This window comes from Balaenoptera physalus (assembly GCF_965194825.1).
Source record: "Balaenoptera physalus genome assembly, chromosome: 1".
In the NCBI taxonomy this organism is placed as follows: domain Eukaryota; kingdom Metazoa; phylum Chordata; class Mammalia; order Artiodactyla; family Balaenopteridae; genus Balaenoptera; species Balaenoptera physalus.
In genome coordinates, this window is record NC_138882.1 from 77,652,409 (window position 1) to 77,679,989 (window position 27,581).

General features: G+C 43.3%; 2 protein-coding genes across 7 annotated transcripts in view; one reads left to right on the forward strand and one right to left on the reverse strand.

Annotated features, from left to right (window-relative positions):
- Positions 1-10,325, reverse strand: part of LOC309663865 (carboxyl-terminal PDZ ligand of neuronal nitric oxide synthase protein) — a 302,668-nt gene extending 292,343 nt beyond the window's left edge. For 5 of the 6 annotated variants that reach the window (XR_014265505.1, XR_014265506.1, XM_082468484.1 and 2 more), the window contains exon 1: positions 10,046-10,180. Coding sequence is in view for 4 of the 6 variants with exons in the window: in XM_082468484.1 (XP_082324610.1) it covers positions 10,046-10,150 (105 nt within the window). In the remaining 2 variants the exon portion in view is untranslated. Of the gene's footprint in view, positions 1-10,045 lie in introns of all 6 variants that reach the window. The other variant, XM_082468485.1, reaches the window with a different exon arrangement.
- The window catches only part of LOC309637452 (uncharacterized protein), a gene marked incomplete at its 5' end in the record, with an annotated part of 279,570 nt that continues 262,137 nt past the window's right edge, over positions 10,149-27,581 (forward strand). Inside the window, 2 exons of the mRNA XM_082412212.1 lie at positions 10,149-10,717; positions 11,511-25,678. Of these exons, the coding sequence (XP_082268338.1) occupies positions 10,149-10,717; positions 11,511-11,595 (654 nt within the window). The 3' untranslated portion in view covers positions 11,596-25,678. The remainder of the gene's footprint in view (positions 10,718-11,510; positions 25,679-27,581) is intronic.

Below are 27,581 nucleotides of genomic sequence, written 5' to 3' on the forward strand. Positions count from 1 at the left end.
TTATAGCCTAGATCAAGAGATAAGAAATGCACAAACAGAACCAGCAGGGAGGAGCAGCACAGAATAGGGGACACGTGATGATTCTGCAAGCACGCAAACAGTGTTTCTAACATGCTCACGCACAGGCTAATGGAGTTCAGAGCGTTCTGAATACAGGGTGCATTGGGCAAGTGCCCTCTTCTTGGCTACCCCTTGGTAGGGAGTCCCAGGTCTCATTCACCTCTCAAGGCTGATCATTTCAACAGCTCTCCTGGAAAGCACTGCAGCTTCAAGAATAAATGGGGGTAGTAACCACTGTCCTCAGTTCTCATGGATGGAGCCATAAAAGTGTTAAGACACACAAGTCTCGTTGAAGTGTTGCAGGAAACCAACTGGGTTACACGCGGTGGGTAGGAGACCAGGGGTTCTAAAGTGTTCCAACACTCTGGGCATGGGAACTTGCTGGAAGTGCCATTTTAAGTAACTTTTAAAGCTAGCTGCTCCAGTGTTTGAAAGGAAATATGATGCTGAATATAAAAATTGAAAAGGGAATTGTAAGCATCACAAGGTATTAATTAATCCCATGATGCAAGATTCCTTCTGCTTAGATTACCTCTGCTTAAAGACGTATTTATCCAAGAAATTCAGAGAAAGGTAGTGAATACAGACAACATACAGTACTTAACAAGATTCTGTGATTTTTAATCCGAACAAGGATTAAAAGACTAGAACAAATGTGATGGGGGCATGCACCAGAAGCTAGTTAACCCCTCCTTATTCCTTCCCAAGGAGGCTGACAGCTATTTTAAGTCCACAAAGTAGTCACGCTGTCTGATTTGCAACTTTGGGAATCAAGAATAATATGGCAGCTAGATGCTTTAAGCACGCACGTAAAATGAAGATAATACACTACTAGGCCTCTGACTTATTAAAAAAACAGAGTGGGGACTTCCCTGGCGGTTAAGAATCCACCTGTCTATACAGGGGACACGGGTTCGATCCCTGGTCCAGGAAGATCCCACATGCCGCGGAGCAACTAAGCCCGTGCGCCACAACTACTGAGCCTGCGCTCCAGAGCCCACAAGCCACAACTACTGAGCCCACGTGCCACAACTACTGAAGTCTGCACTCTCTAGTGTCCGCGTGCCACAACTACTGAGCCCGCATGCTGCAACTACTGAAGCACACCTAGAGCCCATGCTCCACAAGAGAAGCCACCGCAATGAGAAGCCCGCGCACCTCAACGAAGAGTAGCCCCCGCTCACCGCAACTAGAGAAAGCCCACGTGCAGCAACGAAGACCCAATGCAGCCAAAAAAAAATGCATAAAATTTTTTTAAAAAGAGTGTATGACAATTCCTAGATTAAAACCATGCACAGATGAAATTTAAATTGCAATCTGCAGGACTAAACAACAACAATAATAAAAATAACGACCCACTGGGTGGCAGGCACTATGCTAGGAGTTTGCGTGTGTAACTCATTTGCTCCTCTCACTAACCCCATGAGGTATGTGATACCTGTATCCTCTTTTTACAGATGAGAATACTAAAGGAGAGATGTTAAGTAACTTGCACAAGTTCACACAGCAAGTGAGGGATAGAGCCAAGATTTGAACCCAAACACAATTCGGCTCCTGAACCCATTTGTGCTATGCTGTCAACCAAATTCATGTCATAAAAACTATAAAATAGAAAATTAAAGGAAACAAAGAATTGGGGGTAAAGGGTATTAATTCATTAATAAGAACACAACAGGTTGAAAATATTTTTTTTTTTACTAATAATTGACAATTATCTACTCCTAAAATTGGCCATGTGTTCTACACTCAAAGATTCTAATTCCATTGCATATCCATCACTGGAATTCCATTTAATTCAGGAAAAATGCTTACCTGGCACTTCCTTTGGAAGGCAGTGGCACTCTGTGAGGTGGGGGTGATGGGGATATCTCCTGGGATCAGGGACTAGTCTAGTCTCACTAGGGACTGAGAGGTACAGGCCTAAAGCAAGAGAAAAAGCCGGGAGGAGACTAGAGCCAGCTGAGGCATCTCCTACTCTTGGGTGATACAGGAGGGTCCTGGCAGTCCTTGTAGGGAGCATCTTAGAAATTATATTCATTGATTCAAAATACATTTTCTATATGCAAAGCACTGCAGAAGACACGAGGGGGCAGAGTGACAGGGACCCTAATGATGACAGTGGGGGGGATGAAAATCAGACAAGGGCAAGCAGCTCTAATCCATAGCAGGGTCTGGTCAGTCCCTTCCACATAGAGAAGGGACTGGTAACATCCACTTCACTGAGTGACAGAGGACTGGGCCTAAGAGATGGATGCAGAATCACAGGGGTGGGTTGAGGGAATGGTAGGTACCCCAGTTGGGCTGAAGCATAGGGTGATTAAAAGGAACTGTTCAAAACCAGAGAGCCCTGAATATCAGGCTAAGAATTTTTGTATCTAATATAGTAGGCTTATAAACTTTTAGTGTCTTTGAGTAGAAGGATATCATAATTATATTTCAGGATAATTAACAGAGCAAAAGTTTATAGGATAAAGTGGAGGCCTCCAGAAGGTAACTGAAACAGGATGGTGAGAGGTGATGAGCATCTGAACCAGCCAGAGGTGAGACAAGAAGGAACAGGCAGGATGCATGGATGGATATAACTGTGGAAATTCAAGGACACAACTCATTTGAAGTGGGGGGATGGGGGGGGGTGGTGTCTGGGAAAAGCCTGGCCACAATAGGTACTCAATCAACAGCCAATGAGTCCACTGCTCCAAAGTGCCAAGCTTGGTGTCTGAGAAGATGGTGGGGTCATTTAAAGAAGTATGAAGTCATCAGAGAGATTTGAATTCAACCTTGTTGAGCAATGGGGTTAGCAACATGTTCATTGGGGTAGAGATGGCCAGCAGGAAGCTAGAAATAAAGATCTGGAGTCTGGACTAGAGTTAGAGATCTAGGAGCCAACATGCATAACGAGGGGGGAGGGGGAAGGATGAAGCTGAGCACTTACCTTAGAGGTCAATGTGCAGCAAAGAAGAGAAGGTACAGACAGGGGGGCTATGCATGGCCAATCGAGAACCTGCAGAGAGCTGAGTGAGGCATCCCAAGAAAGACAAGGATAGGCTGTTCAGGGAGAAAACTCAAAAAGAATGAGGACAGAGAAGGGTGACAGTAGAACAATTTCTACATGGCAGCCAGGACAGAGGTGGGAAGGACACGGCCAGGGACTGAATGAATATTGAGAAACTGCAGAGAGTAGACCACTCTTTCATGAGGCTTAGCTGTAGAAGGAAGAAGACAACATGTTAATGAAGAAAACGGTGGAGAGAAGAGAGTTTTCACATAGAGAAGGTCACAGCACACTCCTGGGCAGAGGAGTGAGCCAGTAGGGGGAAAGATGGAACAATGCAAAGGTGGGGGTAGGGAGTGATGGGGTAATGAACAAAGACTCAGGAGAGGCAGGCTAGCAGCAGAGGGAGGGCAGATGAATCTTAAAAAGAAAGAGGGAAAAAGAAAAAAACTAATCGGACTTCATAATTTAAAACTTTTGTGTTTCAAAAGACGATACCAGGAAAGTGAAAAGACCACCCACAGAATAGGTGAAAACACTTGCAAAGCTACATAATGGATTTGAATACAGAATATGTAAAGAGCTCTTACAATTCAGTAATTTTTTTTAAAAAAAGACAATCCAATTTAAAAATGGGCAAAAGATCTGAATAGACATTTCTCCAAAGATGTGAAAATGGCCAATAAACGCATGAAAAGATGTTCTATATCATTATTCATCAGGGAAATGCAAATCAAAACCACAGTGAGATACCACTTCATACCCACTAGGCTGGCTAGAATCAAAAAGCCAGATTATAAGAAGTGTCGGTGAGGATGCGGAGAAATCAGAATCCTAACACACTGCTGGTGGAAAAGTAAAATGGTGCTGCCACATCGGAAAACAACCTGGCAGTCCCACAGTGGTTAAACATAGTTACCATGTGATCCAGCAATTTCACTCTTACCTACCTACCCATGAGAAATTTAAGCATATATCACACAAAAATTTGTGCACAAAATGTTTACAGCAGCATTATTCATAATAGGTAAAAAACAAACAAACTTAATGTCCATCAACTGATAAATAGACAAACAAAATGTGGTGTACCCATACAAAGGAATATTATTCAGCCACAAAAAGCAATGGAGTCCTGATACATGCTACAATATGGATGAACCCTGAAAACATCATGCAAAGTGAAAGAAGCCAATCACAAAACCCCACATACACCATGGTTCCATTTATATGAAATGTCCAGAATAGCCAAATCTAGAGACAGAAAGTAGATTAGTAGTTGCTTAAGGCTGGGGTGGAAGGGGGCAGGGGGAATGACAGTTAAAGGGTACAGGGTTTCTTTCTGAGGTGATGAAAATGTTCTAAAATTGACTGTGGTGATAATTGCACAACACTATGAATATATTAAAAACTACTTAATGGTATATTTCAAATTAGTGAATTGTATGGTATGTGAATTATAGATCAATAAAGCTATTAGGGAAAAGGGAGTGGAGGAAAGAAGGAAGTTCTTTTTCCAAAAACAGGAAGGAAGGAGGAAAGTAGCAGAGACCAAGTCTGCAGTGTAGGGCAGGAAAGTGGGAAAGACGGAAAGGGTGGTGGGCATGGCTCCAGGCTGCTGGGGGAGCAGGATAAGGGCAGCAGGAGGTCACTGAGGAGCTAAGGGCAGCCTCAAGGCAATGAGGTGAGAGGAAGCAGATAATGATGGTCAAAGGAAGCATTCTGAAGGTTTGAGTTCCGGAAGTAGCAGCATTACGAGTAAGCGATAATAAACAATGAGTCTGATTAGGGTCTTGGACATGGATGATTGGCAAAGGTCAGCATGGCAAGTGAGTGTGAGATTCTGACCACTAAATGGACTGGGACATTTTGGGCAAAGGAGACATGGCAAAATCATGAAGTGTACAGATAAGGTAGAAATACATTTGCCCATCAAATCCCAAAACACCAGCTCCAGAGGAACACCCTGGGGCACCTGAGAGCAAAATAAGGGTGAATACAAACAGGTATTATTTCTGAGCAGTGCTGTATCTTTGAGACCCATCGTCCCCCAAAGATTCATCTGGTCCAGGCAGAAGACAACAATGGATATTAAAGCATCCGGACAAATACCTAATAAAGTGAAATAACCTGCACTTCAATGATGACATCGGCGAATACACCAGGGCCTCTATCTGAATCCCTACTTGTCCACAATCCTGGAAGACAGGACCCTTTGAGGGGTGGGCGGGGGAGGGGAGAGTGCCCACCCAGAATATAGCAGAGCTGGTTCTGAGAGCTTTTTACCACACACCACAGGTTAGGTTTGAGTTAGAGTACCTCATTTATGGTGAGCCAACATATGTAATGTCCTAATCTGGAAGCCCTCAGGATAGTGTGTTCAAGAGGCATCCGCAGGTAGCCTGCTGTGTGGGGTTATTGGAATCTCTAAAATCTACATCATGGAAACCATCAGCCAGTGAAGCCATTTAGCAAGGAGGGAATAATGGCCAGAGAATTCAGTTCAGATTTGACCAAGGACTCCCAAATCCCCCAAATCACTCAGCAATAAGACAATATATTTACTGCTTTCAGACCTTCTACAATTGGAAATTTCTTCCACTTGATAAATAATTTGATGTTGCTGGCTATGTGTATATGTATCTGATGTTGGGGGAGGGTGTTATACACAGAAGCACGAGACAAGGTACTCAAAGAACACTCGACATCACTGGAGAAGCTACATGCAGAGGGGAAAGAACACAAAATTTTATGGTTGACCATGATCCAAGGATGGCTTTGGCAATATCTCTCATCCCACGTGCACTCTTGCACTGTGACCTTGACACTCCCCACCAAGAAGTGGAGAATACTTCTCCTCCCCTTGAATCTGAGCCAGCCTATGGCCCGATTTGACCAACAGAATGCAGCAGAAGTGACTCTGTGTAACTTTGGAGGCCAGACCTTAAGAGCTTCCACCTTCCCTGCTTGGAACACTCCCTCCTGAAAGCCAGCTGCCAGATCAAAGGGCCACCATGCTATAAGGAAATCCAAGCTACCCAATGCAGAGAACCTGCACACGGAGGACTACCAAAGCACAGCCATGAGAGTGAAGCCTTCTAGGACCTTCCAGCCCAGCCACAGCAGAATGAAGCCGAGTGAGTGATCCAGTCCACACCATATGCAACAGAAGAACAGCCCAGCCAAGTCCTGCCTGAACTCCTGACCCACGAATCATGAGCAGATTAAACAGACATTGTTTTATGCCCCTGAGTTTTGGGGCAGGCTATTAAGCAGCAACAGATAACTGAAACCAACTTGAAGCCAGGAAACTAGGGATGAGTCCTGGTTCTGTTCTCACCTAGCTATGTGACCCTGGGTCGATGACTTCCCCTCTGGACCTCAACTTCCTCATCTGTAAAATATGGAGGCTATACAAGGTGAGCTAAGGTGCTTTCCAGTTCTGACAGGCTGTGCCACACACGCCCAGATCAGTGAACGGGCTACGCAACGAGAGCTAGGAATACAGAGGGAGCTACTACTTCAGGATGAAGTTAAGGAACCATGGACGAGGAATCAAAAGGACTGGAGTGTGAGGCTTAAATGAGGCAGCACCTAGAACAATACATGGTCCATAGTAAGTGCTCACTAAATATCAGCTATAATCATTATTCTTTCATCTTATCAGTTCTGTGACTCTGGACAAGTTAATCTCTCTGATCCCCAATTCTTTCATCTGAAAAACAGAGATAACACTAGTGTCCCAATTTCCACATGAGGAAAATTGTGTGTGTGTGTGAAAGTCGCATGCAAATCAAAAATCACCTACAAACGTAAGGCATAACTATGTTATTAATACTCTTATTCTTTGCACCACTGTCATGAGAAGTCTTCTCACCCAGCAAGCAGAGACAGCCAGTTGATGGCACTGGCCACCAGGAAGGCATACCGGGAGAGGGAGAGGGAGAGACAAATACAAAGGAGCCACACAAGCTTTCAAGCCGAGAAGGATTTTACCGCCCACCCACCAGCAACAGTCAGTGAGCCAGGTGCCCTTTCTGACACGGAGGGTACTATCCCTTAAGAGCAACTCCCAGACCAAGGTTATATCTTGAAAGAGCCTAGCACTAAAAGTGTGAATAATTTTCTACATCAGAGTCAGAGAGGCCAACAACCTAAGGATGCCCCACCAGTGAACCGTGAATCAGACCAACCGCCCAGCATAGAGTGAACATTCCATAAAAAATGTTAAGTGAATAAGCATTGCATTTGAGAGTCTGAAGTCAAAGCTCCCAGGTTTAAATTCTGTCTCTGCCATACCCAGCTATGTGCACTAAAGCAGGCAACATATCCTCATTTATAAGGTATAAGGAGATCCACCTCCCGGGAAGCAGTGAGAATTACATGAAGCACTGCAGGTGAAAAACCTCTAGGATCCTACTTGATAGTTAAATGCACGGTGTGTTTTTTAAGTGCACAGAACCTCTGACACCCAGATGCCCTTCAACCCTAGCCATAACCTTTTCAATCTCCGCGGCACCCTGAAAATGAGCGGTATCCATCCAAAAAGTCATTCCATCCAGTGTTGATTCTGAACAACTGCCAGCCCTTGGGAGTGAAAGACCTGGGCTCATTTTCCAAGAGTATCTGACAAGGCAGCACTAATACATTTACATTTTACAGCCTGTGCTTTTCCAAAACAAGGAATGAGTGTGGTGTGGATTTAACCCTGAAAACCCAGTGATCGTGCAGTTCCACGGACACTGCTGGGGAGGGATGTGCAAACCAGCCAGATGAGGTGCTTGCCAGGTGCTCATGAGACAGAAAAGCTTCTGCTTCCACCTCTACTCAGGTCTTGGCTGACATGATTTGAATGTACCGGTGTCCAGCATCGATTACCAAGAGCTGGGAGTTAGGACCCAGTTCTCAAGGTCAGCCCTGTCCTTTCTTCCCTACCTCGCCATTCTCAAAGCAGAACCCATGGTTCACCATGTCCCACGTCTGCATTGGGAACACAGCTGGGACCGACTGTGGTTCCCCTTCCTCTTACGGAGCACCACTGCGTGTGAATCCAGGCAAGTTACTATAGGAACTACACCACACAACCCCCAGACATTTGCTTAGAAAAGAAACTGCATGTTGGGAAAGAGAGGGTAAGATCCAGCAAGCTGGAGGCAAGCCTGAAGCCAGTGTTTCTCAAAGTCTGGTCCCAATCGCCTGCATTAAATCACCTGGAATGCTCCTTAGAGGTGCACAGTCCTGGGCTCTCCCCAGAGGTGTCGGATTAGAATTGGAGGTGGCAAGAATCTGACTCTTTAACAACCTCACCTGGTGATTCTTATGCATGCTAGGTTATGAGTCCTAGCGAGGACCAAATGCAGAGACTGTGAGAAAAGAATTAAAAGGTTAAAAACACTTTAATTCTGATCTTTCTTCTTCTGTTCATTCTTGCAAAACAGAGCCCTGGTGAACCAAACAAGACAAAAGCCGATTTCCCAGTTTATGCATGTCCGAGAAAATTAAATCATGACGTGATGAAAACTCATACTTTAAAATTTAAAACCCTGCTCACCAAAGCAACAGGCCCGGACAAAAATTAACCCAAACATCCTATATTAGACCAACCAGCTCTATTCTGAGAGAAGCAAGATAAGATCTTGGCTACAGCCCCACTCTGGTCCCAGCCATACCCAGTAATTCAGCTCTGCATTCCACTGCAGGGTTTGATGTCTGGGGAAACAGGGGGTGCCCTCCTAGCTCTAGCAAATATGGCTGGGGGAAGGTTATTCAGGGAGAAAAAAAAAAGGTGAGATTTAACAACTCACACGTCTCCATGAGAAGGAAGAATAATCGAAAGTAACTGACCACATTGGACTCATATCAGACACTCAAAAAGATGTCTCAAGAACTGAAGGAAATAGCCACCTGATGGAGTAACCCTTGCCTGAGATGCTAACACCCTGCCATCTACAAAGCCATTAAGGAGAAAAAGGGAATGAAGACTGACTGTCTCCACATCGAAAGTACTACCTTTTCAAAACCAGAAGACACAACCTACTTGGAGGGGTAGTATTTTCTGTCACTTAACCAGCGACAGGCACACAGTAGGTGCTGCGCATCTCTGAGTCTTGGGGGGAGGGCGTCAAGCTGCAAGAAGGAAGGGCAGAAACACTATTCCCCTGTGATGGGCAGCAGGAACCCCAGCTGTAATCTCAGAAACCAGAACTCCTCACTCTGGGAAGTGCATCACAGGGGGCCAGCCTTATTCACACCTCATGGTGCAGTACAGAGGCTTCCGCCCCGCCCCCTCTCCCAAGGACGGACCTGGGGCTTGGAGCTGAAAATTCCAGTCACCCCCGATAAATTCTTCAGCAGCGGTCCCCTACTAGCTGCTGAAACTTAACATTAAGCCACAAAACTAGTAACCGGGCAGCTTTCACCACACCTCCCCCCCCCCCCTTCAATGACTGGCACTTGCAAAGGAGTCGTGGCAAATAAGGCGTTTAGGAAGTGACTCTGACACCTGGCCGGGGTTACCTGTAATCTAGAAACAAAAACCACCCCTGTATTATTTTCTTCAATCAGGAAGCAGGTATTCCCCCTTTAAACGACCTTCCCGAAAGCACCTCTCCCAAGGGATCCCAACAGGTTAAATAACACCAAAGCTTCCCTAAACCGATTCTAAAGAACCACGTCCAAGCTGCGCTCACCCACTGGCTTCTCCTTCTCGGAAGGAGGGATCCGGGAAGTAACTCAATCAGTCCTGGATGGGTAAGGATGGGGGAGTCTGCAGGTGGGAGGAGGGGGGTGAAGCAATACCGCTCAAACTTTGCAGTTGCTCTTTAGCAGTTCTGGGCAGGAGCCCGCGGAATTCTATACAGAGAAGGGGAGTCACCCTCCCTAACAGAAAGGCCCCCAAATCAGCCTAACCCACCAGCTCTGCGTCCGGGATGGCTGCGCATCCCGTCCACTCACACATGCCCCTCCGGGGCAGTCCCCTCCCTGGGGCCCCCTCACCTTGGCCTCGAAGCAGATGCCGTGCTGGAAGGCGTCCTCGTTGTGCAAGGGGATCCGCAGGTCGTGCCCATCGTCCACAAGGTTGTACTTGGTTTTGCTGGGCATGGTGACCCGCGGTGGACCGGCTCCTCCAGAGGCGGCGGCGGCGGTGGCAGGAAGGGGCTGGCGAGACCCAGGGAAGGGGAGGCGAGAGCTGGGGGCGACGGCGCGCGGAGAGGGCGCAAGCGGAGGGGCGCCCTGGCCGCGCGGCGGCCGTGGAAGCCGGGACTCGGAGCGACGCCGAGGGCCGGGCTGCAGCGGGCGGCGCGGTTGCGGACGACGCGAGCGGCGCTGTGGCCGCGCAATTCCTACCGGCGAGGAGGGCGGCAAGGGCGGCGGGGGCGGCGGCGGGAGCGGGCGGCGCGACGAGCGGGCTGGGGGAGGGGAGCAGTGGGCGCGCGGCCCGCGGCGGGACTGGGCGCGGCACTGGCCCGAGAGCAGTGGCGCGGACAGCCCGGGACGAGGAAGAAAAGGCGGCGGCGGCGGCAGCGGAGCGGGGTGCCTGTCACGGAGACGCCGGATCAGCCGCCGGCGAGCGGCTCCTCCTGCGGGGTGGGCCCGGGCCGGCTCCTCCCGCGGGGCGTCCAGGCCCCGCCCGCCGCTGGGTCCGCCCCCGCGCTGCCCGCCGAGCAGGTGAAAGTCCCCGAGAGCGCCGCGCCCGGCCCTGCCCGCGTCCAGCGGCCCGACCCCGGGAACTTCGCCCTGGCCCTAGGCAGCCGGGGTCTCAGGAACCCGGGCTCGGTCCTGTTTTTGTTTTTTGCAGTCGGAGTCTGAGCCAAGCTACTGATAGCAGCAGCGGCGCCTTGGATTTTCTGTTTTTGTTTTTTGTTTTGGGAGGGGGAGGGGCGGTGTTTATTGTTTTGTTTTTATGTTTTACCAGGAAGGCCCAAGTCCTGGCCCATATATATATTCAGATCTGCACTGAGAGTCCCCTTTTCTCTGGAGAATCAAGACTGCACCCAAATGGGAGAGTATCGCAAGTGCTTTGTGTTCGTTCCTTTGAGCAGTGATTTGTGACTTGTGTATTGGGGGGTTGTGGAGATGCCTTTGGGGATGGTTTTAGTATTTAAAAGCCATCAGCCTTGTGGAAATGGAGTAGGCCAAAACAGAGTACTAAGGACAAAAGAATCCACCACCTTTTTATTTTCTTGAACAACCTATAACCGGGTATGGACAAAATGAGCTTCCAAGTTATTTCTGTCTTATATTATTCTTCCTATCTTAGTAAGTGCTTGAGTTCAGTTTGCCTATTGTTAAAAGGAGGCCCATTCACTTTTCTCCTTTACATCAAGAGTTTTTTGCCGGGCAAAAATGTGCAAAGGCGGAGGCCAAAGGGGCAGTTACTGACCAATTATTTAGTAACTATCAAACCCCATGGGTAGAGGTACATGATAACTATGATTTCCATGGCTTAATATTACCCCAGAGTCACCAAAAGCAACCAAACAGGCCGGTGCCAAGGCCAGCCCAACCTGAGATCACTGAGACCAGATTGTCAGCTCCTCTGTTGAATTCATCAACTTAAACCCGCTTTTAATACCTTGTGGACACATCCACCCAGGGCAACCTGAAATCCAAACATCATTGACTGCTTGTTGTATAGTCAAGGCTTGGCGTCACCATAAAGCATCACAATGAAATTACTTGCAAAAGGCATGTCTTCCTATACTATTTCAATGATAAATTTATGTAAGAGAATGCATTATTGCCATAATTATATTTCTGATTTTGTCCCATAGTGCTAACATACAATTGCCCTTTCCTCTATATTGCCTACTCCCTATCTGTTGAAATTACTGCTCAAGATGTAGCATCTTCTGGGATATCTCCTTATATAAAATAAAGCTGATGACTAAGATTAATCACATATATTACTCTGTATAAACTTTATTCATAAATATTAGTAAGAACCAAAAATAATTTGCACTGAGGAAATGCACCACTAACCTTTTTATAAATACAGGACATGAAAGTCTAATCAGGCATGTTTGACTCTTTGAATGTCACCGTGGTTTTAATATGCATCATAATGCACTCTCTAAAACCTGGCACAGGAACTCAACAACTAAAAGGCAAGACCTTAAGTACTTCATTTACATCTCATATTCCCTCCTGAATTTAAAAAGTCTTCTGAACTCCAAATGGCCTTTTTTTCTAGATTAACTTGGGTCCCACTAGACTGCTACATTTACCAGAATTTCATATCTAACTCTGTAACACATTCTTTGTAGACCAGACACAAAAAAAGCTAAAGCCCCAAAGATATTTCAGGATCTAGTATAGAGACTACTACATGGTAGACATCCAATAATTATTTATGGAATTGAATAATAATAATAGCTAATATTCATTGAGCGTTCTCTATGTGTCAGGCATTGTTCTTAGAGCCTTGCCTGTATTATCTCATGTATTATTCACAACAACCCTTAGGTAAGCCCCATTTCATGAAGAAACTGAGGCAGAGAGGGCTACATAACTTGCCCAAGATCACACACTTAAATTAGAAAGAAGCCAGAATTTGAATCCAATTCTTTGTCAAGAAGTGTTTCCATCGGCCTGGATTGCCATGGAAATCTTATTGCAAACGACATGCATATCAAATGCAGGGTCCATGTTTTATTTGGGTGTATTTTGTTGCTAAGCTATATTTACTCCACTTCAGTTAGATGAAATCTTCCCAGAAGAAGAGGACTGTCTTCTGCTTTGGCCTACACCTAATATAACGTCAGAGCCACACAGGCACAAAAACACCCTTCTTCCAGAAACAATGGGCATCCAAAGTAATTTCCTTTTTTTTAAGCAGTGATTTCAATCTTGTTTTTGCACCTTTAAATACAAGTGAATTTCACCCACAGCATTTCCAAATTTTTTTTAAGTTTTATTTCTTAAAGTGAATGATAGGTACGTGTATCACTTTCCATATCCTTCTGTATTTTAAACATTGCATAATACAGTTTTAATCTGAAGTACATTTAATTAAAATATAAATTGCTAAAGCATACAATACTTCCTATGTTAAATTTTATTAAAACTTTGTTTAAAAATGAATTGGAAAAAATCCTAACACAGAACTTTAGAACTGGAAACTACTCAGAGATCCTCTAATCCAGCTCCTTTATAAAGCCAAAGGAATAGAAACCCAGAGAGGTTAAGTAATTTGCCTAATCATCACTATAGACTACATCTCCTAACTCAGTAATCTTTTCATCACATGAATATGGGTTAAAAATAAATTGCCAGCAAACTTTATTTGTAGCACACAGTTGGAACTGAGAAAATTAATTTGCTTTTGATCATAAATACCTGCTTTTCTATGCTAAGCACTTCCTGTGCATTGTCTCACTTGACCGTAAGAAGTAGGTACTATCAGTATCCACATTTTACAGATGAAGAAACTGAGGCTGACAAGGAAAATAGCTTGTGTAGGTCATAGAGCGTTAAGTCCTAAGACCCCTTTCATGACTATAACCAACAAAGAATGAAGAGTATGTCAGCTTGCTCAGTACTCCTCAGATACACACACAGAACTCACAAAATCTTTGTATAAATAATAATATTAAATATTAACAACATGTAATGATTTCTTTCCATTAGCTAACAGTTAACTCCAAAAAGCTCCAATTATTTTTTCATGGCACCATTTTTACCTGACACTGTTTCCCCAGGCATATAGATTTAGAAATCATTAGCCCATTCTAACAGGTGGCAGTAAAGATGTTAAGTGATTTCTCTGCCACCCCCCACCCAAACATCCTCTATCACTAATAGTCTCTGATCCAAGTTTGGCTTATTATGATCTTTTCTTATGTAAGCAAAGATTAGGATGTTGGCCCCATAAAAAAGATTATTCTAAAAGGTATCACATATTCTCATGCTGGCCTACATATTTTTCCCCTTAATTGAAACTGACTCCCCCACTTAACCCCCTTTATAAGGGCAAGCCGCATTTCCTATTGAGTCATTTATTTCTGTTTTAAAGGTAAATCTTTCTACAAAATTATGCAAGTTATATTTTTATAAATTGAATACTCTTTCTAATCAACTCCCAGACAGGTATAACTTTTGGGTTCCAAGCTCTCCTCAACAGCTCACTAGTGCAGGCAAAATTAGAGGAAGAGGGAAGGCATGTTGAGTGGGAAGAAGTGGCAGGAGATCCCTCCCTCCGTAGCACTTTCCTCACACATCCCTGGACCAGAAAGGCATGAAACAAACAGATTGAAGGGCATGGCTATTTTCAGAGGGGCCGCCGCACGCAGGCTGCTTAACAGCCTTCTTCCTCTTGGAACACCTGTGGAGAATTAAGAGATCTAGAGAAAGGAGTAAGATCTGAAGAATTTTGAGTTGAAGAAAGAAAGTTGGGTTTCCCTTTTTCTTATACATTCTTCTAAGACTCTCTCTTGGATGGTGTAGCCATTCACTGCTTCTAATTCAAAAGATTCTTTTTCAAGTTAAAGTTAATAGCTGGGCTTCTTAGCCCTGCTTAATATTTCAGGTGAGAAATATTTATTGATTCGACAGCTTTTGGTCAAGAAGCCTTTCCATCAAAGGCAATAAAATAATATTTAACAAATATTCCTGCTATAATAGTTTCCCAGGAGTAGCAGGGGTTATAAGAGAGGTATATACACCCTTAGTGCAAGAGACACTTTTAAGTGCAGAAGGTATTCTAAGTATGATCAAAGTAAAAAGTGAGAGGCACCATTTCTAAGTGTCATGGGAGGGAAGGGAAGGAGAAAACTCATTGGGACCAGCATGGTTAGGAAAGACTTCAAGAAAGAGGTGAGGCTAATTATTGGAAAAATGCAAATCAAAACTACAATGAGATATCACCTCACACCGGTCAGAATGGCCATCATTAAAAAGTCTACCGGGGTAGACGCCTGTGAAGCCCAGGCAGAGCCCCTGGTACACTGGGTGACGTGGGTGGCGCAGATGGCCTGGCTCTGACCTGGAGGACACCAGGCCACCCAGTGCATCTCAGGCCACTGCCCTGACCCTCCGGCAGCTCCGGGTCCCCATTGCTGCACACCAGCCAGGCGGTTCCAGGGATTTCGATGTCCATGTCTTTGGGGGACCATTACTTCACCTGCCACATGCTTGTGGGATCTTGGTTCCCAGGCCGGAGGTTGGGCTCAAGCTCCTGTGGTGGGAGCTCCAAGTCCAAACCTCTGGACTAACAGAGAACCTCAGACCCCAGGGAATATCAATCAGACTGAGGCCTCCCAGAGGTCATCTCAGCACCAAGACCCAGCTCTATCCAACTGCCTGCAAACTCCATTGCTGGACGTCTCAGGTTAAACAACCAGTAAGACACCACCCATCAAAAAAAAAAATTAAATGACAAAAAAATATGTTACAGACAAAGGAGCAAGGTAAAAACCTACAAGACCAAATAAATGAAGACGAAATAGGCAACCTACCTGAAAAAGAATTCAGAGTAATGATAGTAAAGGTGATCCAAAATCTCAGAAACAGAATGGAGAAAATACAAGAAACATTTAACAAGGATCTAGAAGAACTAAAGAGCAAACAGTGATGAACAACACAATAACTGAAATTAAAAATACTCTAGAAGGAATCAATGACAGAATAACTGAGGCAGAAGAATGGATAAGTGAGCTAGAAGACAAAATGGTGGAAAAAACTGCCAGGGAGCAGAATAAAGAAAAAAGAATGAAAAGAATTGAGGATGCTCTCAGAGACCTCTGGGACAGCATTAAATGCACCAACATTCAAATTATAGGGGTCCCAGAAGAAGAAGAGAAAAAGAAAGGGTCTGAGAAAATATTTGAAGACATTATAGTCAAAAACTTCCCTAACATGGGAAAGGAAACAGTCAATCAAGTCCAGAAAGCACAGAGAGTACCATACAGGTTAAAGCCAAAGAGAAACACGCTGAGACACATATTAATCAAACTATCAAAAATTAAATGCAAAGAAAAAATATTAAAAGCAGCAAGGGAAAAGCAACAAATAACATACAAGAGAATCCCCGGTTAAGAGCTGATCTTTCAGCAGAAACTCTGCAAGCCAGAAGGGACTGGCAGGACATATTTAAAGTGATGAAAGGGAAAAACCTACAAACAAGGTTACTCTACCGAGCAAGGATCTCATTCAGATTCGATGGAGTAATTAAAACCTTTACAGATAAGCAAAAGTTAAGAGAATTCAGCACCACCAAACCAGCTTTACAACAAATGCTAAAGGAACTTCTCTAGGCAGGAAACACAAGAGAAGGAAAAGACCTACAATAACAAACCCAAAACAATTAAGAAAATGGTAATAGGAACATACATATCGATGACTACCTTAAGTGTAAATGGATTAAATGCTCCCACCAAAAGACACAGACTGGCTGAATGGATACAAAAACAAGACCCATATATATGCTGTCTACAAGAGACCCACTTCAGACCTAGGGACACATACAGACTGAAAGTGAGAGGATGGAAAAAGATATTCCATGCAAATGGAAATCAAAAGACAGCTGGAGTAGCAATCCTCATATCAGACAAAATAGACTTTAAAATAAAGACTATTACAAGAGAAAAAGAAAGACACTACATAATGATCAAGGGATCATTCCAAGAAGGAGATATAACAAGTATAAATATATATGCACCCAACATAGGAGCACCTCAATACATAAGCCAAATGCTAGCAGCCATAAAAGGGGAAATTGACAGTAACACAATAATAATAGGGAACTTTAACACCGCACTCTCACCACTGGACAGATCATCCAAAATGAAAATAAATAAGGAAACACAAGCTTTAAATGACACATTAAACAAGATGGACTTAATTGATATTTTTAGGACATTCCATCCAAAACAACAGAATACACTTTCTTCTCAAGTGCTCATGGAACATTCTCCAGGATAGACCATATCCTGGGTCACAAATCAAGCCTTGGTAAATTTAAGAAAATTGAAATCATATCAAGTATCTTTTCCAACCACAACACTATGAGACTAGATATCAATTACAGGAGAAAAACCTGTAAAATATAAAAACACATGGAGGCTAAACAATACACTACTAAATAACCAAGAGATCACTGAAGAAATCAAAGAGGAAATGAAAAAATACCTAGAAACAGATGACAGTGAAAACATGACGGGGGGCTTCCCTGGTGGCGCAGTGGTTAAGAATCCGCCTGCCAATGCAGGGGACACAGGTTTGAGCCCTGGTCCGGGATGATCCCACATGCAGCGGAGCAACTGAGCCCGTGCACCACAACTACTGAGCCTGCTCTCTAGGGCCCACGAGGCACAACTACTGAAGCCCATGTGCCTAGAGCCCATGCTCTGCAACAAGAGAAGCCACCACAATGAGAAGCCCATGCACTGCAATGAACAGTAGCCCCCACTCACCACAACTAGAGAAAGCCCGTGCGCAGAACAAAGATCCAATACAGCCAAAAATAAATAAACAAAATAAATAAATTTAAGAAAAAAAAGAAAAAGAAAACACGACAACCCAAAACCTATGGGATGCAACAAAAACAGTTCTGAGAGGGAAGTTTATAGCAATACAGTCCTACCTCAAGAAACAAGAAAAATCTCAAATAAACAACCTAACCTTACACCTAAAGCAATAAGAGAAAGAAGAAACAAAAAAAACCCCAAAAGTTAGCAGAAGGAAAGAAATCATAAAGATCAGATCAGAAATAAATGAAAAAGAAATGAAGGGAAGGAAACAATAGCAAAGATCAACAACACTAAAAGCTGACTCTTTGAGAAGATAAACAAAACTGATAAACCGTTAACCAGATTCATCAAGAAGAAAACGGAGAAGACTCAAATCAACAGAATTAGAAATGAAAAAGAAGTAACAACTGACATGGCAGAAATACAAAGGATCATGAGAGATTACTACAAGCAACTCTATGCCAATAAAACAGACAACCTGGAAGAAATGCACAAATTCTTAGAAAAGCACAACCTTCTGAGACTGAACCAGGAAGAAATAGAAAATATAAACAGAACAATCACAAGCACTGAAATGGAAACTGTGATTAAAAATCTTCCAACAAACAAAAGCCCAGGACCAGATGGCTTCACAGGCGAACTCTATCAAACATTTAGAGAAGAGCTAACACCTATCCTTCTCAAACTCTTCCAAAATATAGCAGAGAGAGGAACACTCCCAAACTCATTCTATGAGGCCACAATCACCTGATACCAAAACCAAACAAAGATGTCACAAAAAAGGAAAACTACAGGCCAATATCACTGATGATCATAGATGCAAAAATCCTCAGCAAAATACTAACAAACAGAATCCAACAGCACATTAAAAGGATCATACACCATGATCAAGTGGGGTTTATCCCAGGAATGCAAGGATTCTTCAATACATGCAAATCAATCAATGTGATAAACCATATTAACAAATTGAAGGAGAAAAACCATATGATCATCTCAATAGATGCAGAAAAAACTTTTGACAAAATTCAACACCATTTATGATAAAAACCCTCCAGAAAGTAGGCATAGAGGGAACCTACCTCAACATAATAAAGGCCATATATGACAAACCCACAGCCAACATTGTTCTCAATGGTGAAAAACTGAAACCATTTCCACTAAGATCAGGAACAAGACAAGGTTGCCCACTCTCACCACTATTATTCAACATAGTTTTGGAAGTTTTAGCCACAGCAATCAGAGAAGAAAAAGAAATACAAGGAATCCAAATCAGAAAAGAAGAAGTAAAGCTGTCACTGTTTTCAGATGACATGATGCTATACATAGAGAATCCTAAAGATGCTACCAGAAAATTACTAGAGCTATTCAACAAATTTGGTAGAGTAGCAGGATACAAAATTAATGCACAGAAATCTCTTGTATTCCTATACACTAATGATGAAAAATCTGAAAGAGAAATTAAGGAAACACTCTCATTTACCACTGCAACAAAAAGAATAAAATACCTAGGAATAAACCTACCTGAGGAGTTTAAAGACCTGTATGCAGAAAACTATAAGACACTGATGAAAGAAATTAAAGATGATACAAAGAGATGGAGAGATACACCATGTTCTTAGATTGGAAGAATCAACATTGTGAAAATGACTATACTACCCAAAGCAATCTACAGATTCAGTGCAATCCCTATCAAATTACCACTGGCATTCTTCACAGAACTAGAACAAAAAATTTCCCAATTTGTATAGAAACACAAAAGGCCCTGAATAGCCAAAGCAACCTTGAGAAAGAAAAACGGAGCTGGAGGATTCAGGCTCCTGGACTTCAGACTATACTACAAAGCTACAGTAATCAAGACAGTCCAGTACTGGCACAAAAACAGAAATATAGCTCAATGGAACAGGCTATAAAGCCCAGAAATAAACCCACGCACATATGGTCACCTTATTTTTGATAAAGGAGGCAAGCATATACAGTGGAGAAAAGACAGCCTCTTCAATAAGTGGTGCTGGGAAAACTGGACAGCTACATGTAAAAGAATGAAATTAGAACACTCCCTAACACCATACACAAAAATAAACTCAAAATGAATTAAAGACCTAAATGTAAGGCCAGACACTATAAAACTCTTAGAGGAAAACGTAGTCAGAACACTCTGTGAGATAAATCACAGCAAGATCCTTTTCGACCCACCTCCTAGAGAAATGGAAATAAAAACAAAAATAAACAAATGAGACCTAATGAAACTTGAAAACTTTTGCACAGCAAAGGAAACCACAAACAAGATGAAAAGACAACCCTCAGAATGGGAGAAAATATTTGCCAACGAAGCAACTGACAGAGGATTAATCTCCAAAATTTAAAAGCAGCTCATGCAGCTCAATATGAAAAAAACAAACAACCCAATCCAAAAATGGGCAGAAGACCTAAATAGACATTTCTCCAAAGAAGATATACAGATTGCCAACAAACACATGAAAGAATGCTCAACATCACTAATCATTAGAGAAATGCAAATGAAAACTACCATGAGGTATCACCTCGCACCAGTCAGAATGGCCATCATCAAAAATTCTACAAACAATAAATGCTGGAGAGGGTGTGGAGAAAAGGAAACCCTCTTGCACTGTTGGTGGGAATGTAAATTGATACAGCCACTATGGAGATCAGTATGGAGGCTCCTTAAAAAACTAAAAATAGAACTACCATATGACCCAGCAATCCCACTACTGGGCATATACCCTGAGAAAACCATAATTCAAATAGAGTCATGGGGCTTCCCTGGTGGCACAGTGGTTAATAATACACCTGCCAATGCAGGGGACACAGGTTCGAGCCCTGGTCTGGGAAGATCCCACATGTCATGGAACAAATAAGCCCTTGAGCCACAACTACAGAGCCTGCGCTCTAGAGCCCATGTGCCACAATTACTGAGCCCGCGTGCCACAACTACTAAAACCCACACACCTAGAGCCCGTGCTCTGCAACAAAAGAAGCCACCACAGTGAGAAGCCCACACACCGCAAGAAGGAGTAGCCCCCACTCCCCACAACTAGAGAAAGCCCGCACAGCAACAAAGACCCAACGCAGACAAAAATAAATAAATTTTTTAAAAATATAACAAAAAGAGTCACATACCACAATGTTCATTGCAGCTCTATTTACAATAGCCAGGGCATGGAAGCAACCTAAGTGTCCATCGACAGATGAATGGATAAAGAAGATGTGGCACATATATACAATGCAATATTACTCAGCCATAAAAAGAAACGAAACTGAGTTATTTGTAGTGAAGTGGATGGACATAGAGTCTGTCATACAGAGTGAAGTAAGTCAGAAAGAGAAAAACAAATATGGTATGCTAACACATATATATGGAATCTAAAAAAAAAAAAGGTTCTGATGAACCTAAGGGCAGGACAGGAATAACAACACAGACGTAGAGAATGGACTTGAAGACACGGGGATGGGGAAGGGTAAGCTGGGATGAAGTGAGAGAGTAGCACTGACATATATACACTACCAAATGTAAAATAGATAGCTAGTGGGAAGCAGCTGCATAGCACAGGGAGATTAGCTCAGTTCTTTGTGACCACCTAGACGAGTGGGATAAGGAGGGTGGGAGGCAGATGCAAGAGGGAGGTGATATGGGGATATACATATGCGTATAGCTGATTCACTTTGTTATACAGCAGAAACTAACACAACACTTTAAAGCAACTATACTCCAATAAAGATGTTAAAAAATAATGTCTACCGGGAATTCTGTGGCGGTCCAGTGGTTAGGACTCTGCACTTTCACTGCTGAGGGCACGGGTTCAATCCCTGGTCAGGGAACTAAGATCTCACAAGCCACACAGCCAAAAAATAAATAAAATAAATAATAAAATGTCTACAAATAACAAATGCTGGAGAGGGTATGGAGAAAAGAGAACGTCCTACACTGTTGGTGGGAATGTAAATTGGTGCAGCCACAATGGAAAACAGTATGGAGGTTCCTCAGAAAACTAAATATAGAATTACCGTATCATCCAGCAATCCCAATCCTGAGCATATACCTGGACAAAACTATAATTCAAAAGGATACATGCACCCCTCTGTTCATAGCAGCACTATTCACAATAGCCAAAACATGGAAACAACCTCAGTGTCCATTGACAGATGAACGGATATAGATGTGGTAAATATATACAATGGAATACTACTCAGTCATTAAAAAGGAACAAAATAATACCATTTGAAACAACATGGATGGAACTAGAGATTATCATACTAAGTGAAATAAGTCAGAAGGAGAAAGACAAATACCATATGATATCACTTATATACGGAATCTAAAATATGGCAGCAATGAACCTATCTACAAAACAGAAACAGACTCACAGACACAGAAATCAGACTTCTGGTTGCCAAGGGGAAGGGGGGAGGGAGAGGGATGGACTGGGAGTTTGGGGTTGGTAGATGCAGACTATTACATTTAGGATGGATAAACAACAAGGTCCTACTGTATAGCACAGAGAATTATATCCAGTCTCCTGGGATAAACCATAATGGAAAAGAATATTTTAAAAAGAATGTCTGTATGTATAAAACTGAGTCACTTTGCTACACTGCAGAGATTGGCACAACATTGTAAATCAACTCTATTTCAATGAAGGAAGGAAGGAAGGAAGGAAAGAAAGAAAGAAAGAAAGGGAAAGAGAGAGAGAGAGGGAGGGAGGGAGGAAGGAAGGAAGAAAGAAAAGGCATCCAGATTGGAAAAGAAGAAGGAGGAGGAGGAGGAGGAAGAGGAAGAGGAGGAAAAGGAGGAGAGGCTTGAGTCCGGCTTGAAAAAGGGAAAGTATTTAATAAAGAACAGAGCAGGAGGAGAGCAGAAGACATGGAAACAGAGTGTGAAGAGACATTAGTCTGCAAAGTGTCTTCAGGGAACAGTGAGGAGATAAGCTTGCGGGATGGAGTCCCTACTGGAGCACAGGGGTGATAAGACTACCAGCAGATCTGGAGGCAGCAGAGGAGGCCTTGACATGTGGCTGAGATGACCGCGCTCTGTGGGAAATGTTTGAACTGGGATATGACCCAGGGTGCTAATTCAGCAAGATTACCCTCCTCCCCCCAACCAAAAAAAAGAAAAGAAAAGAAAACAGCATATGTTTCCTGACCCTTTTATTTAAGCTACAATTGAAAAATGGCACTTAAAGCAAATGATTGGATTTTCCATATTATAAGAGCATGTGGAGAGTTGACCGGACGGTCCTTGCGCTGTTCTCCTGCACCCACAAATAAAGGATGAGAAACACAGAAAAAGCTGCAAACAATTATGCCTCAGGATCGTGGGTTCCAAAGTACCTCCACCCTGCTCACTTCCAGATGCTAGTTTCTAATTCTTTTTTTCTTTTTTTAACATCTTTATCGGAGTATAATTGCTTTACAATGGTGTGTTAGTTTCTGCTGTATAACAAAGTGAATCAGTTATACATATACATATGTTCCCATATCTCTTCCCTCTTGCGTCTCCCTCCCTCCCACCCTCCCTATCCCACCCCTCTAGGTGGTCACAAAGCACCGAGCTGATCTCCCTGTGCTATGCGGCTGCTTCCCACTAGCTATCTATTTTACATTTGGTAGTGTACATATGTCCATGCCACTCTCTCACTTTGTCACATCTTACCCTTCCCCCTCCCCATATCCTCAAGTCCATTGTCTAGTAGGTCTGTGTCTTTATTCCCATCTTGTCCCTAGGTTCTTCATGACCTTTTTTTTTTTTTCCTTAGATTCCATATATATGTGTTAGCATACGGTATTTGTTTTTCTCTTTCTGACTTACTTCACTCTGTATGACAGACTCTAGGTCCATCCACCTCACTACAAATATCTCAATTTCGTTTCTTTTTATGGCTGAGTAATATTCCATTGTATATATGTGCCACTTTAGCTTTAGGCCTTCTCATTGGCTGACAATTTGAGTATTATTTATGTGGGCCATTAGTTTTGTTTGATTTATTTGTTTGTTTGTTCATTGGTTTGTTTTAGTGCTCCATAATGGCAAAGAGAATTTAGTTTAGCTGCTCCACTGGAAATTGATTTTAAGACCTTCACTTTTACCCTTCCAAACTTAGATCGCTGTTCCTAAATCTGGGATGACTTTTCGTTAACTATCTATTTAAATCACCAAGTAAGCCCAGCTGTTAAAGTTGGAGATTGTCTGCTCGACTAAATCTACCCTGTCATTGTAAATGATCTCGGTTCCTCTTTATAAAAGCCACATTCTTAAGATAAGATGACACAAGGGTTGTGAGAAGACTATGGAAACATTTGGAAATGCAATATAAGTAAATATTTTATTTTCAGATCTCTCTTTGAAGGTGTAAAGATTTTAAGCAGCTTTGTAGCTGCTTAAAAAATAAAGCTTCCTCCAGACCCCCCACTAGTGTGCTTAAAAAAAATAAGGAAGAAAGAAAGAAAAATACAGATGTGCAGTGCACCCAGGTGCATTTGGGCATTTAATTCTTCTTCCCAGGTCCTGGATCACCCACTTGGGGCTTTATGTGTGAGATCTCAGTTTCAGTTACCCCAGACTTTGATTAGCATAACAGGTTCTTCCCTCCACACTCTGATGTTGTCTTTTGAAGTACACACAAAGGGAGTGGCACAATATGATTTTTAAAAATTACAAGCATTTCAGGATAACTAGCAAATTAAATGTTCAGGCCTTATCCAGATCCAGCTTTAGCAGTTTTCCATCATTAGCAACTGCCTCATTCCCTTAAAAGGTCTTGTAATCTCTTTTATAAATCCCTTGACATCAGCAGCTGGCCCCTCTCCACACCACTCAGAGCATTTTTCCTGAAACAGTGCTGGAGGGGCCTCAGAATTTTCCACCTCTCTGAGCAGCCGGGCTGTGCCATTTACTGGCCAAAGGCAGCCTCTGTAATTTGAGCTCCACAGACATGATAACACTTTAACTGCAGCCAAGCTTAATTCAGAACAAATGTGCCTCAAGTCCATACCTTTTTGGAAAAGCAGCCCAGTCTAAGATCTAGAGCAGTGATGGCGTTGAGGTGAGGGTGGGGTAGGATTGGCTGATGCAAATCTGACTGTCCAGACGGACGTGCTGGGCACATTACTAATGTGTACTGGGGCCCAGTTACCTGCCTCCTGGTGGCCCCGCATCCATTCCTGAGACAGAGGCATCATTCCCTATCACTGTCTCGTGTCCATCCACCCCATATTCCAAGAAAGGTCCTTAGCAAACCTAATGGTGGAATGGAGTATTCTAATTACTCAAATTTTCTGGTTAGTGGGAAGTTACCATGGATCTAGGGTTTACCAGTGAGAATAAGTCTATGATTTTAAAAACGACATATTTCTGAACAGGTATTTGTACACCTGTGTTCATAGCAGCGTTATTCACAGTAGCCAAACGGTGAAAACAACTCACATGTCCATCAAAGATGAATGGATACACAAAATGTGGTGTATACATACAGTGGAATATTATTCAGCCTTAAAAAGAATGAGATTCTGAGGCAGGCTACAACATGGGTGAACCTGAGTACAACACACTAAGTAAGCCAGTCACAAAAGGACAAGTAGTGTGTAATTCCATTATATGGGGTGCCTAGAATAGGCAAATTCATGGAGACAGAAAGTACAATAGAGATTACCAGGGACTGAGGGGAGGGGAGAATGGGGAGTTATAGTTTAGTGGCTATTGAGTTTCTGTTTGGAATGATGAAAAGGTTCTGGAGATGGACAGTGGTGATGGTTGTACAGCAATATAAATGTGCTTAATGCCGCTGAATTGTATATTTTTAAATGGTTTAAGTGGTTTTTTTTTTTAAGAAATTCACGTTCTTTTATTTATTTATTTATTTATTTATTTATTTATTTATTTATGGCTGTGTTGGGTCTTCGTTTCTGTGCGAGGGCTTTCTCTAGTTGCGGCAAGTGGGGACCACTCTTCATCGCGGTGCGCGGGCCTCTCACCATCGCGGCCTCTCTTGTTGGGGAGCACAGGTTCCAGACGCGCAGGCTCAGTAGTTGTGACTCACGGGCCTAGTTGCTCCGCGGCATGTGAGATCTTCCCAGACCAGGGCTCGAACCCGTGTCCCCTGCATTGGCAGGCAGATTCTCAACCACTGCGCCACCAGGGAAGCCCAAAGTGGTTTTTTTAAAGCATGTTTCTGAAGATATTGTATCTTTAAACAAGGTATTTGGGTTTCTTGACTACAGGGTCACTGCTGCAAATATCAGTGACCATTCTGCTGATGAGCAGAAAAGTTCTGATTAACCAGATGTTCTAACTGAGATGATCTTAAATCATCACACATGCACTCTACTTTGTGACACTTTAAGTTCTTCTGGAGACTAGTTGGGATATTAAACAGACAAAGAAAATGACACATTTTGAAATATTAGAATACTTGAAACACCTTGAGACCATCTCATACCCTACCTCAAGGCAGTCTTTACGGTTATTTCCGTGGAAGTTTTGACAGATTTTAGGACTCAAAGGGTTGTGTGTAACTGGTTTCCACCTAAACATCAAGGGTAGGGTAAAAAGACTCTTGCATTTCCCAGCCGTGGGAGATGGATGTTATTGCATTCGGTATGCATTTGCCGAGTGCCTACTATATGCCATTGTCATGAAATACATCATTTATTCAACAGATATTTATTGGTTGCTAATTGTGTGCCCTGTGAAGAGCTCTGAACAGTAAAAAGAATAGATGAAAAGATTCCTGTTCTCGAGGAACTCACTCTGATCTATCAAAGAGTTAAGACTGGTATTCAGATAGTACAGACATAAAGCAGCAAAAGTAGGTACACAGGTCATGTCATAAGGGTTCAGAGTGCGAGAAATCACTCTGTATGGCAGCCAGGGATGGGTGGTAGTGGGTGGTAGGGTGTGACGTAGGGAAAGCTTTGTGGAGGTGGCAGGATGTGAGCTTGGCATTGAAGGCTTATACTACTTCCATGGGCACGATCAGCAAAGGGCATTCCAGGCACAGGAAACAGCCAGTCAGACTTGCTAACCATCGCTTAATGTACTTGAGGCTGCAGTGCCCACCTCCCAAGCCTCCCCGGCAGATGCATCTTGAGGTTACCTGAGACTTCTCTGTGGTCAGCCAGTGAGTCCTGCTCAGTCGTCCGCTGAGTTCTGCAGTCCCTTCCCAAATTAACTCCAGGGGACTGGCCACAGAAATTCCAAAGGGGATGAACAGGACTGGCCAAGACCTATCTGAGCTCAGACCTCCATCCTGTGGCTTTGTGTCCTTGGACCAGAGAATGACAAGGGTCCCAACAAAGGGCTTTTCCTCCTGTTTTAGCCAAGAAGAGGGAAAGGAGATAGAACAAGTAGTTGCTTGTTTCAGGACACAATTCTTTATAGAAAAGAAAGTAATGTAATGCTCTGGGCAGAGAATGAAGCCTGAACTTTTCTACAGGCCGGTCTTACACACTTGTGCACGCACATGCACATGCATACACACACATACATGATTTCAGGGGCAAGAAGGAATTGCAACACCTCTGTTCTGCGCTCACCCACAGCCCACACCACAAGGCCAAAGGATAAAATCCTTTATTTCACAACATAAATCCCCCAGAGGGATGACACATTGACCTCTGAGAGTCATACTCTGATAGAGCATGTTTTCTTGACGTTTGCTTCTGTGGAGAGAAGGTGGGCCTGGTCCCCCAAGGAGGGGAGGAGAAAGCACACATAATGCTCTCCTGCCACATGCTAGGAGGTGTCTGGCACTTACACTGAATTTATCTCATTTAATCCTCACAACAACTCTGGAGGTTGGGGATCACTGACTCCAGTTGCAACTAAGAACTAAGGCTTCAAAGTCATGCCTATCTGTTTCAAATTCCAGGCAGCATCCAGGAGTGGGAAAAAATGTAGGAAGAGGCAAACTTTTCCAAATGCACTTTTCCAACTTGCCCGAATTTGACCTGATGTGTGTGTGTGTGTATACGCAAACACACACACAGGTGTACCAAAGACACAAGTATGCGCTCAGCCATCACGCTGCCTGAGTTTAAATCCCGGCTCCATC